This window comes from Pomacea canaliculata, linkage group LG8 (assembly GCF_003073045.1).
Source record: "Pomacea canaliculata isolate SZHN2017 linkage group LG8, ASM307304v1, whole genome shotgun sequence".
In the NCBI taxonomy this organism is placed as follows: Eukaryota; Metazoa; Mollusca; class Gastropoda; order Architaenioglossa; family Ampullariidae; genus Pomacea; species Pomacea canaliculata.
Genome location: NC_037597.1, coordinates 17,959,580 through 17,972,380, shown reverse-complemented (window position 1 = coordinate 17,972,380; position 12,801 = coordinate 17,959,580). Strand labels below are relative to the sequence as shown.

Here is a 12,801-nt window from a genome sequence, read left to right as displayed (position 1 = left end):
TTATGGCACAATCCCTGCAACACAAAGCCAAGCCTATGCTTCCTACCACCAGTGTGATTTCGTCACGATAGCGCGGGAAAATTCGCATGCAGGGACCGCCGATAGCCGGCTATCGTAGCTCTAAGGCTAACGGAGCCTCACCCCTCCATTAGCTCGCTATCGTACCGAAAGCACAAGATGGCGGACTGGATTGTATTGAACCGTATTAGACGACGTTTGCGCCGAGAACGTGTTTTTTGGGACAGAAATCATCCCCTCGACCGGTACAACGACGAAGAACTTTATAAGAAATTTAGATTTACAAGACAACATATTTTACAACTTACAACTTACTGATGAGATTGCAGCAGCAGTCAATTATCGAATCGGCGTGGGGCGCTTTCTCCAGTGTTACAGGTACTGAATAAATCAGTTACTATGCTGCTAATAAAACTCGTTCAGCTTCTTGTATATTTGAATTTAGCAGTGATTAGTTCCTTTTTAAATAATATTTTAAGTTTAAAAAGGAAAAATTGACATCCTAGCTTAGGTATAGAGCAGACTAACATGACTGCAATCTAGAATCTTCTAGAATTTGACACAGGCTTTACCTTGTTTGAGAGAGTGTGGAGACTTTGTACTGTAACCCACAAATTTTTAGTTTGCATTGCATCTCACTTCTGAATACCTGTTGCAGGGGTGTGTGTGTGTTTTTGAGGCTTTGCACTCTAACCCACATTTTTTTTTCATTGCATCTCACTTCTGAATACCTGTTGCAGGGGTGTGTGTGTTTGTTTTGAGGCTTTGTACTGTAACCCACATTTTTTTCATTGCATCTCACTTCTGAATACCTGTTGCAAGGGCTGTGTGTGTGTGCTGAGGCATTGTAATGTAACCCACATTTTTTTAAAATTTTGCATTGCATCTCACTTCTGAATACCTGTTGCAAGGGGTGTGTGTGTGTGCTGAGGCTTTGTACTGTAACCCACATTTTTTTTCATTGCATCTCACTTCTGAATACCTGTTGCAAGGGGTGTGTGTGTGTGCTGGGGCTTTGTACTGTAACCCACATGCTGTTTTGTATTGCCAAGTTCTGAATAACTGTTGCAGGGGCTGTGTGTGTGTGTGCTGAGGCTTTGTACTGTAACCCACATTTTTTTTCATTGCATCTCACTTCTGAATACCTGTTGCAAGGGGTGTGTGTGTGCTTGGGCTTTGTTCTGTAACCCACATGCTGTTTTGTATTGCCAAGTTCTGAATAACTGTTGCAGGGGCTGTGTGTGTGTGTGCTGAGGCTTTGTACTGTAACCCACATTTTTTTTCATTGCATCTCACTTCTCAATACCTGTTGCAAGGTGTGTGTGTGTTTGCTGGGGCTTTGTACCGTAACCCACATGCTGTTTTGTATTGCCAAGTTCTGAATAACTGTTGCAGGTTTTGTTGGCACTCCGATTCTATGCCACAGACTCTTTCCAAGATGTCTGTGGTGAACTAATTGGAGTGCATCAAACCACAGCAAGTAGGACCATAAGGCGGGTCACACAGGCCATTTTAAGAACCCTGCCACAGAAAATCAGACTGCCAAATGCAGAAGAAAGTCAGCTAACGAAAGAAAAATTCTTTCAAAGGCATCACATCCCAAATGTCCTTGGATGCATTGATGGGACACAAATTCCAATTCAGTCCCCTGGCACTGCAAGAAACGAACATGAATATGTCAATCGCAAGGGTTATCATTTTATCAATGTACAGGTAAGTGTTGTACACTGAAAGAGTGTATGAAGGCATGAAGCCTGCAGTGAAGCGTTGGACCGAGGTCGTGGATATCGTAGTTCATGGTTGAACGGATGAATTCAAGTGTTGAATGTTAGCGAGGCTGTTTTGATTGTACAGTGTGGGATGATTTCTACAGCTCATGTGATTGCCTTGATGAACTGACAGATGTTGTTTCCTCTTACATTTCTTTCTGTGTTGATTCTGTAATACCTAGTAAAACCATTTGCATATTTCCAAACAACAAACCGTTGGTAACTATATGAGCTTGAAACAGGTAGTAATAAGAACAAACAAAAAACGTATTTATTTCGCCGGTGATGGCTTGGCTAAAAGATCTACGGATAGAGAGGTAAGGGACGCGATCAAAAGAGCTAAAAGAGAGAATAAAGACAAGACAGAGTTGTGTCACTGTGCTGGCGACCTTTGACATGCCTGGCAGGGGGTCAAGTCTATGGCGTCTGTTACTCAGAACAAGGACCGCACTAGGAAATCAGTCAAACTCAATGGCGTGAGCCAGTGTAGCAAGACTCGACGTTGAAGCGAGGTATGCTCTTGCGTAGAAACTTTGGATCTTCTAGTGTTGCTGAATGGATTAGCAGACATTTTCGCGGTATTATTTTCATCTGCGCTGTCCCCACTGGCCTCTTCACCCGACCTTCTAGCCCGACTTTCCTCCAAACACATCCCCGCACCTACATCCTGTCGCTAGTCGACCCACCCCGCTTTTCTTCGGTCACAGGGTCGTCACCCGGTCGGTAATTACCCCCCACCGCCAGCCTGTACCTGTCCTGTGTGGGTGTGTATGCGTACATGTTTCATACTACTATACAGATTTGTTGTTTGTTTTACATTTATATAATTGTCACTTATCTTCTTTTCACGTCCTAATGTACATCTTAACGCTGCGCCTTGCAACGAACTTTGTTCTACTTTTATTTTTAACTTTGCTGTAACTAGAGCATCTTCCCATGTCAGTCCCAGTGGGACAAATAAAGTTAATTGTTCATCGTCATTGTCACCTTGCGGCGATTTCGTACCATGGGGGGAAGAGGGAGGGGGATGAAACCGGAGAAAATCCCTCGACATCCAACCCTGTGAGCAGGTGTCACATACAGAGAGTGTCCCGAGACGAGATTTGAAACCTGAGCCTCTCACTGCGGTGGTGACGAGCGAGTGTGCGGTGCAAGCACTGCGTGTTAGATTGCTATTTATAGTAACAGATGGGTCTACGTCACCCGCGCTGTGCTGTCGTCTGCTTTCTTCCGATTCACCTGCAGCGGAGCGTAGCGCCATTACTTCGCCTGGAACCTCTCGGGTTACCTGCCGGTCCCAATGAAGGATAAAGGAGGGTTGGGCGTGGGGCTAGCAACCCAAGCATGTAAAACAACCCACATTACAGAAACCGCAAATGCAGCATGTCGTCTGCTTTGCCTCGGATTAACTCTGTGACCTTGTGCTGTGAACTAGATGGGGGAGAAGGAAAGAAAGCACTGTCAGCGGTAGGCATGCGCTTCTCACGAAAACTTGTAGCAGTCGGTTTTTTCCGAAGCATACGGTAGTGGTTGTGCCTATATATATATCGTCTCGTTGTACACTGTCAGCGAGAGCAAGACAACCGCCATCACATAGCTGACAGCCGGAGAAGACGGAGAAATGACCGCTCCATTGTTGTTGTTGTGTCTCCTGCCCGTCGTGGCAGAGGCCATGTTGACTGGGGGGATAGCAAACTCCACGGTGGATCCTAACTCTGAACCAGTGAGATATGCTGTCAGCATGATAAATAACTATTTCCGAGCAAACGGCGACCCAGCTGTACGACGTCTAGCGGAGATCGTCAACGCTCGGTCACAGGTACAGTATATACAGTTTGGGGTTTAAAAATGGCGGCCTGACGCCACAGGTTTTCACTTCCTGGTACCGATCTCGTGTAATTGTGCTGGACTTTGTGTTGAACACTGGTCAGCGATGTCCCTTGTAAATATCTTCTCAATTTCTGAGATATGCAACTGATCCCACTTTGGTTACTTTTCAATTTGTCGTCGTAATATCGAAATATAAATATTTTACACAAAAACTTTTCTATGATTGGCAGGCCTACCAGTAAATGTAATACAACGTAGGGCCATTAATCCGCGAAATGCTTGGATCCCAATTTATTTTTTTTTTATAGGCTATATACTTTTCTATAGTTTTCGACAAACTCGATCTGTTAGAGCGAGCGGCGCTGGCTATTGGAATGTGTTTGGGCAGCATCTCTTGGCACGGGAAGGGAGCACTGCCATTAGGTGGTCCAGATGATGAAGCTTTTACAGCTTGAACTTTAGACCAAACAGCAAAATACGACTAGAAAAAAGGTGCTGCAGATTTGTTGTCTGCATTAGTTTGCAAATTCTCTAAAAAGGTTTAATTTTAATAAGCCCTTCTTTGACACATCTGGTCGTAAATTAGTAATGAGTTCTTGTGGAAAACCACGTTTCTACTATTATTAGCAACAAGCATTATAGTCAGTGCCGTTTTAAAAACTTGTTGGTTCTTCTGTAAGATGAGAAAGAGAAAAGAGAACCATTGAAAGTACTTGCCGAGGTGCTAGGTGGAAAGGGTAGCGATCAGTGATCAGTTAATGACCAGTGGGAGCAGATTATCAGGACTGGACAAAGGAGCTTGCACAAAACCAGTTTTCTACTTTAACGCCGCAAAAGTCTCGGTCCGTAAAATGAGAGAAGAGAAAGGTGGAAAGGACGGAAGTCGGGTAGATTCAACAGTGGATACACATCATGAGAGTTCGTAAAGATAAGTCTGCATGATTTTTATGCAGTCATTTAGTTGTATATATTTTATTAACACGATTTGTCTTCTTACCTTAATTATATACTTCATACTTATATTACCTTTTTTGTTTGTATGGATGCAAGTGGTTTTGTTAGTGATGTTGCGAAGCTTAAAAACATTCCATTGCGCGAGCGGATCCATTACAGTTCTGTCTCTGGTCTTTATCATGTGACAGTCACGCTTGGTGAAGTCTGTAGGCGGGAAGTCAACAGAAAAAAACCCAAGTGGATAAGTTTGTGTGGAAGGAAGGAATGCCACACGTGATGCACATTCAGCTGGGTTATAATGTTCATTTGTCACACAAAAAATAAAAAAAAATCGCTCTTTACGGATCGCTTGGTACTGTCTATGGACTTGCCAAGGCAGAAATACTCGGCATGTGTCACTAATATTTCTACTACAGCTTCGCACGGTTAGACTGGGAATCGCTGTATATGAAGCAGCAGTTTATGTTTCTCCTGGATGTTAGACAACCCGTTTGTTCTGTTATGATTCAGTCTGAGATAAAGTCTAAAACCGTCATCGCACAAATGAAAGATTTGACCAATAATTATAATTGAATGATCGCCTGCAATCAATTTTTTAAATCGCATCTTTAGCTAGCTTGTAAGGTACGTGTTAAAAATTACGACTCACCTCACTAGGTTCCTGGAAGAGATTGCTGTCCAAACACAAACCCTGCTGATAACCCGAAGAACATCAGTAGAAGTCAAGTACATAATTATGTCTGATATCAAACATTTGCTTTTTTTTTCTTTGGAATATGTGACTGAGTTCTGTCGTTAACAGAGGTGTTGCATGTCTGCCTCAGGTTGTCAATGGAGAGAAGCTCTACCTTACCCTTCGTCTTACCGGAGATCCAAAGGTACACGTCATGTATTTTTCTTCTTTCTTTCTTCCTTGCTGACTTCTTCAGTCGTTGTTCTGACTGGCGATGATCTCCTCTCTGTATGCAGTTAGTCCCGTGTGAGTGAAAATAAAGACACGAATATAGAATGAGTAACTCTAACGCGCTTTGAAGCTTCGACAAGCAGTCTTGTAGAAATAATTCCTAATAATAATTACTTTTATTATTCTTTACTAAGCACTCGCGCGAGATTGTGAGAGAGAAAGTGAGACTGGGTGGCTGGTTGGTTATTTGTTACACTGTTTGTGTTTGTCTACTGACACTGTAAGAATATGTCATTCGAAAAGAGCAGACGGGAAGAAAATTGGTGTTAGGAAACGGTAAGTCAGCTGAGAGAACGGAAACATGGTTGGGTTGCTAAAGCTCCAATCATGTTCGGTCATATAAGAAATAAAAATTATGATTTTCCTGCTTGACAGAGAGGTCCGACTACAAACAATCTCAATAAGAGAGGTTCCAATTACGGGATATGGTATGCCATAGACAGAAATATTGTGATATATTTTAAGGGCATGAGATTTAAGGGCTGTGTTGATGCTACTTGTTGGTACTTATAATACTGTACTGAATTTTTTTGTTCAGGGAGACGATTTCTGTAAAGTTGAGGTGTGGTACCGCTCGTGGATAAAAGACGCGAGCGGCCTTGTGCTCACTAAGATCCCCGAGTGCTCCAAGAGTCCCATTAGACGACCGTTACTTGGTCGTCCCAGCACCCGTAAAGTTCTGGGGACCAGTCCTGCCAAGGAGGTGGCCGATGCCCTTAACTTCGCTGTCTGCGCCGTCAACACCGCCAGCAACGACATGTTCTTGTCGGTGCTTGGTGACTCGTCCGGTGTGACGTACACACAGCAGGTAACATTTGTGTTCCAGCATGCCGTACAGACAGCGGCTAACTGTTGTCGTCCAGTGTGACTTACACCAGTACCTAGCAGTCCTCTTTGATCTCTATAGGTATATATATGGTCGTTTCAAGGGGGTAGGGTTTTATGTTAAGCATTCAACGAGGAAACACACACGCATGCACACAACCCCCCCCCCCCTCTCCTACTCCCCATTACACATACACACGCCCGCACACCGATAGGCTTTACAGAGAAAAATGACATCCAGTGCACGTCACCAGAAGTAAACCCACAGGCCAGAACTTCATAAATATTTCTTTGTCTGATCACGTAGTCCAGGACATAAGTGAAATGAAACAATGCTTGAGTAGAGCTGAAATAAATTTCTTTGGCTGCAGATGACCGCTGGGACGACCTACCGCTTTTACAGCGTGCCCCTTCTGACGTCATCATGCACGAAGACGGCCACCAGCTGTCCGCAGACCGACCTCTCGGCCTGTGCGGTTTCTGATAACGCCAGGGTTAGTGACGCCAACTCCTGATGGTTCTGTTGTTATAGAGCGAGGGCAAGTCGTTACCCCTGGGGCAATGTGGGACGTTTTCGAAGCGTTGTCCAGTGTTGGCTAAGATGCCCTCGGGTAAAGAATAATGAGGTAGTGTTCGCGGGGTCTAGCCTCCGCATTTTAACTATAAAAACCAGAGGCTTTTCCTTGACTGTATCTTGGGGACATGACATACTAACGCTGTATAACCGCGACCAATGATGTCTTAGTCAGACGACAGGCATGGAACACATGCACACTGTGTCAAGATGAGTCAGAATACTTTGATAACCACTTCTTGTGTTTTTATGTTACTAACGTTCGGCAGTTTACAGATGTAGAAACTACAAGTTGCTAACGACTTATGACTATCGGCTTCATTTACTAATAATAAATTTGTTATTTGTTTACAGCATGTTAAACGAAAAGAAACTCACGGTTCTAAACCTTATTTATTTCAGACCACAACCTGTGATTTGGTTGTCCAGTCCCAGCCATGGCAGGACCCTGTTTATTCCTTAACAGAAATGAAATGCAGCTAGGTGTGCGCAGCAGGGATGCCGGGTGACCGCAGACTCCATTCACTTGTCGGCACCGCAGTTAAACATAAAGATAGCCGCCCATAGAGAGTAAAGCCTCCACCGCTTGCCGGCAATTACTTATTTTTTTAATTCTAGATTAGATCACTTCTTCTAAAGTATCTTGGCTTCACTGGCACATCAACAGTTTGTATTCAACGGTTTGTGCCTTCATTTTTGTATTGAGAAGACCTTTTTATTCGCCGAAATCCACTTCACTAAAGCACACAGCTGAAAAATTAACCAAAATTCCCAGTTTTTTGCATTAGATATCAGGCTCTGTGTACAATGAAAATAAATAAAAACATATTGAAAAAGATACTAAAAGACACTCCGTTTGATGTGTGTGAAAGGGGCGCGTGCAGCGGGCGCACTACAGAAGTCGGGAGTACCAAGGGAAATAACTCCTTACGTGCAGAAATTGAGTCATCACATTGCTCTCCCATTAGTTCTTTCAAAATTTCATATCAAACATCTCAGTGATTATTTTTCCCAAAGACCATCTGGCGCCAGTTTATTATGCATTTAAAGTCAGGCCACATGATTATTTGTAATAATAAGCAACGCTCAATCTATATGGCTCACAATCACACTCGTAGTTGCTGTTCGTTAATTCACTGGTCATGCTTTGCTACATTCTAAATTAAACTGGCTTGCACAGTCAGGCCTGACGAGAGGGGGGGACAGGGGGTCTGGTGTACCCGGGCCCGCGGCTGTGAAGGGGGCCCGGCCTTGGTCAGTGGATTTTTTTTTCTTCTTCTCCTTTTCTTTTTCTTTTAAAGAAAGGTCTAAGGACAGAACACCCAAGCATTACACATGCAGAAGTTGAGTTTGAGTGTAGATATTGAGATTCGAATTGTAAACATACATTATATACTGGGAAAATAATTTACGATTACAAGTACAAGGGGCCCGGAGAGGTCGTCTGTCCCGGGGCCCGGGCTGGCTCTCGGCGGCCCTGTGCACAGTAGAAAGAGATGTGAGCTAGCAAAGGCATATGTTAACGGCACACATAAGGGAAAACCCACATAACTTTATACCCGCTTATCTTCTATATTTTATAGATTATTCATTACGTGTTTTAATAGGTAGGAATGTTTAAACAGCTCTGTGAAAACTAACCTTTCAAAATTTGTAACAGTTATTTTCCTCTACAGTTCAAACCAGTTGTAGCCCCCACTTAAATAGAGCACATACTGGTTTAAAGGACGCATATTGTAGTGTATTGAAATCATTGTAAATAATAAAATACTATTGTAGTAGGTCACGAATAGTCACATTTTGCTACTCTTCAACTGTAAAGCAAAATAAGTACAGTGACATTAATAGCCTTATTTCTAAGTAAAGATTAACAAGTCAGACTCATTTATGGCACATACAAAGCAGCTTTCCTGTTTTACAAAAAAAATTCTTCTTTCTCATTATTTTTATATTTACCTCATTTGTCCTGTTCCATGATGAACAGGGATGTCATAAACTGTTTACAGCAAATAAGCTTTAAAATTTTTTAAAGCAGTAGAGTGTAGGCACAGCAAGTTAACAATCGATCATCAAATAATAATAATAATTAAAGTAATAATTACAGTAATAATAATAATTATTATTATCATCATCATCATGTTGGCACAGTGTCTGGCTCAAGACATGGCAGATAAATGGGATTCCGTTTTCTTTGCAAATACGATACTGGATTGTGAAATACTTTCTGTGAAATTTATAATAGTCCACATCCTGCTCAACAGGCAGTTTTTAAGTTTCTGTCGCTTAAACAAAGAAACAACCCTTGTTTATGAACGACATCCTAGGCTTCAGTTTCCAAAGAAGAGGCCTTGAACTTGAAGAAAGAGGAAAAGCAGCCCAAAAGCTGATGTCGGGTACAAAGAAGTGAATTGTGACTTCAGGAATGGGAAGAAGACAGTTTGGGAAAACAAGATCGAGGGCTAGGTCCGGACGATAGAGGAGGGAATCGCGTGGGTTCAAAGCCTACCAACTACTGGACATCCTCACGAAGTCAGCTCGGCTCAAGACCTCAAGTCATCGAAGACAGCGATGGCGGCCTTTTCACAGAGCGGAAAATCACAAAGTTCTGTACAACTTCTAGCTGAAGACAGAAACACAATTAAAACAACCAGAAAACACGTAGACCTACCAGAATGCTTCAAAAGAGCGGTATGCAGCCTGGAGGGAGGACAGTCACGTGGATTTGACGACTTCCCAGTTGAATCGCTCATGCATGGTGGGGAAAAACATGCAAACCCCTGACTGCTCTGTACTAAAGAGTCTGGGAACACAAGGAATGGACACAGTCACTAGTCATACCACTCTACTATGGTTGACTGTGTTTTACGCTGCATTACGGTTACCATCAGCTATACTAGTCCTGAAATAATTTTTAAAATATTGCCTGCTGCTACACCACACATCGATTAGAACTTCATCGATATGCATAATAAACAAAAGAAACACACAGCAGCAAGCGGACGCCAATCCCTCTTTAACTAATTTAATAAAGCAAAAACGCACGAGCGCACTTACATTCGCGCATGCACACAAGAATTCACACTCATGTACCGACCCTAGACCCATGAATGAGGAAATTCCAATTTTATCCAAAGGTCTTCATAGACAAGGGAGTACCGAGGAGTTTTTGCTGAGCAAAATATTAAGTTGACAGCCAGACGACCTAAACCTAAAACTTGTTTTCCGCAAATGTGGTCAGCATGAGAGCAAACAGATGTTGATAAGGGGAATATTGGGGTGGCTGAGTCTAGATGTATTTATAGATTTGATTCATGGAGTTATTGGTGTATTGAAGATAACGTGTTGATATATATATATAGACATTTTCCTCTACAGCTTCCTGCTGTATTGCATATACTCGCTCACTCACTGTAATACTTGGAAAAACTAAAAAAGTGGTGTGAAGCGAGAAAGTGTGTGTGTGTATGTGAGAGAGAGAGAGAGAGAACAATGGCATGCAAATATCCCTGTTACTTTTTGTTTGAAATTTCTCTCTTTTATTTGTTTTCGAAACATCCGTGCGGCAAGAGTCGGCTAGCAGACAGGCTGGACACACTCTCACCTTGTGCGTGCGTCACAGAACGAAACCGGACACAGGTAGCAAAGCTGCAAGGAAGACCTTTGACCTCAACCATCAAAAACAACACGTCCCTTGCCAAATCTTTTGTGTCAAACTAGACTACTGCACCCCACAGCGTTATCAGTCATCTACCTTTATCGGCGGATCCTCTGACAGTTTTCTATTTGGCAGAAAATCTCATTTTAACAACAAAAAAGCATTTTAAGGATCACAAACAACACAACAGTGAACTTATTAGATTGGCGATTAAAGAACATGCTTCTTTTACAGGGAATTATATAAATATAGGCTTGATTATTCTAAAAGGTTGTGATTTCTCGTTTGTAATGCCAGTTTCTGTTGAGGCAATGTACACTAAACATACGAACAGCAACAATGTCTTATCTCTATGGCGGACGCTTGTCGGTTAGAACACCACGCTGTGCAAGTTTCAAGACTTATCAGCTATCTCGGACTCTGTCCCCTGAAAGCTTTTGTGATGAACTCGAGACTTGAACCAGTTGTGTCAGCGACAACATGTTTTAAAGTCTTTGGCCCACACGAGGCAGAGTCTGTCTCATAAAGAACATCTACATTATATTTAAAAACTTGTAACTGAAATATATGTGTTGTGCCGTGAACAATAGAGACTGTGGCTGTTACTGTTGGTAACAATACCCAGCATTTGCTAAAAACCTTAACTTTGAAAATTGACACATAACAAGCCTCCCACAGCACTTACAGAAAAGAAAAGAGCAGTAGCATATATTCATTTTTCATTCAGTCATGGATGCTACAAAGACGCAAGCGAGTGCAGAGATGATGGACGGCTGCTGCACTAGTCACCATGCAGCAAGCAGAGCCTGTGTTTGTTTACTTGTTAACAGATTCAGAACAAGTAATCGTCGTGGGAAATAGAAACTTACAAAGAACAGTAGAAGCCGGAACATGCAGTCAGTCGGGGCTGGAGGAGGTCTGTAGTCTTGTTTCATGTTAGCCTTGTATTGTTTTACCACGCTGTTGTCAAACATAATCAAGATCAACTTCATAATATGGCCAAAATGTGCTTCCGTGTTCTCTCTCTCTCTCTCTCACACACACACACCCCATCCTCCACAGAGAGAGAGGAAGAGAGAAGAAATATACACATAATTGTGTGTGTGTCCCAGTTATGGGTGAGAAGACAATGAACACCAGCGCCCTGACCTAAAAGAAAGAGAGTGTAACGTCTCTATTGCGGGAATTCCTGTTGCTAGGAAACAATGTCGCAGTTGTTCGTTCACATGACGGACCTCTAGCCAGCTGCTCCTGTTTTGAGACCAGATGGAATGACTTTTATCGGCTGAGCACATCTTTGGTAAAACCCAGTTTTTAGGAAATGGGTAATCTGAGTGCAACTGCCCACAGGGGTTAATAAAGTTGGTCATTGTCATTAAACAAGCAACTCTGGAATAAATTATTATTTCTGCCACTCCCACCTTTGACATAACGGTCTTCTGCAATATTTGCTCCCACAGTTTGGAATTCCCAGGCCTACACCATACACAGACATGTGGGACTTTCAAAAAATACCTTTAAGGGCATATTTTCTAAAAATACTCAACAGATGGACTCCTTTGAGTGAGCGTTCATATGTGTGCATATGAGTAGCTTCGAGTTAGAACCTGTCGCTGAACACTATTATTAAAACAAAGAAAAAAATCTGCGATAAACATTTCCACTCAATTTAAATTCATTTTCATAACAATCTTCTTGTTTACAATGATCTTAGAACATACTGTATTTACGGGTTTGTTTTGTTTTGACAATATGCGTAAAACAACTATAAAAAAGCAATTTCAACATTCACACAGCATTAACATGTGAGTAATTTACACAAGTATAATTATACTGCATAAATTTAAATGTTTACAGCTATAATTCTAACATGTTTTTATTAAGTTTGAATCGTGTACTTTCTAGGTCACAAATTTGTTTTTCCAAATGTTTCATTCAGTGAAGGACTGGGAACAAAAACAACCCGTTCTACAAGAGGTATACATGCTTTCTTGCCACATTTCAAGCATTTTTGTGAAGGAAATTTAGCTGAGATACGAAAGAAAGATTGAAGAAAAAGCAAAGAAAATCTATCCAGTTACTCGTGGGAAAAACATTTACAACGAAGCAGGCCTCCCCCCCTTTCTTCCTCCCTTCTTTGTGGCGACTGAGGGAAAGGATGGGATGGGTGGTGTAGGGGGATGGTGTACAGCATCGTGGTGCCAAACAGTGG

General features: G+C 42.2%; 1 protein-coding gene and 1 long non-coding RNA gene across 3 annotated transcripts; one reads left to right on the top strand and one right to left on the bottom strand.

Moving 5' to 3' along the window:
* Positions 1-3,104: 3,104 nt before the first annotated feature.
* On the top strand, positions 3,105-7,774 carry LOC112570151 (cystatin-C-like). The gene is made up of 5 exons (XM_025248438.1): positions 3,105-3,606; positions 5,396-5,449; positions 6,074-6,343; positions 6,732-6,854; positions 7,337-7,774. The coding sequence occupies exons 1-5, from the start codon at positions 3,409-3,411 to the stop codon at positions 7,415-7,417; spliced, it is 726 nt and encodes a 241-aa protein (XP_025104223.1). The 5' UTR covers positions 3,105-3,408; the 3' UTR covers positions 7,418-7,774.
* Positions 7,775-8,352: 578 nt separating this feature from the next.
* LOC112570157 lies at positions 8,353-10,233 on the bottom strand. Of its 2 annotated transcripts, none has more exons than XR_003100595.1 (3): positions 10,029-10,233; positions 9,603-9,734; positions 8,353-8,411 (listed from the first exon to the last, which is right to left on the bottom strand). It is a non-coding gene; the product is annotated as an uncharacterized LOC112570157 (long non-coding RNA). The 2 variants fall into 2 exon arrangements; XR_003100596.1 differs by having other exon boundaries at positions 9,989-10,046.
* Between the last annotated feature and the right edge of the window lie 2,568 nt (positions 10,234-12,801).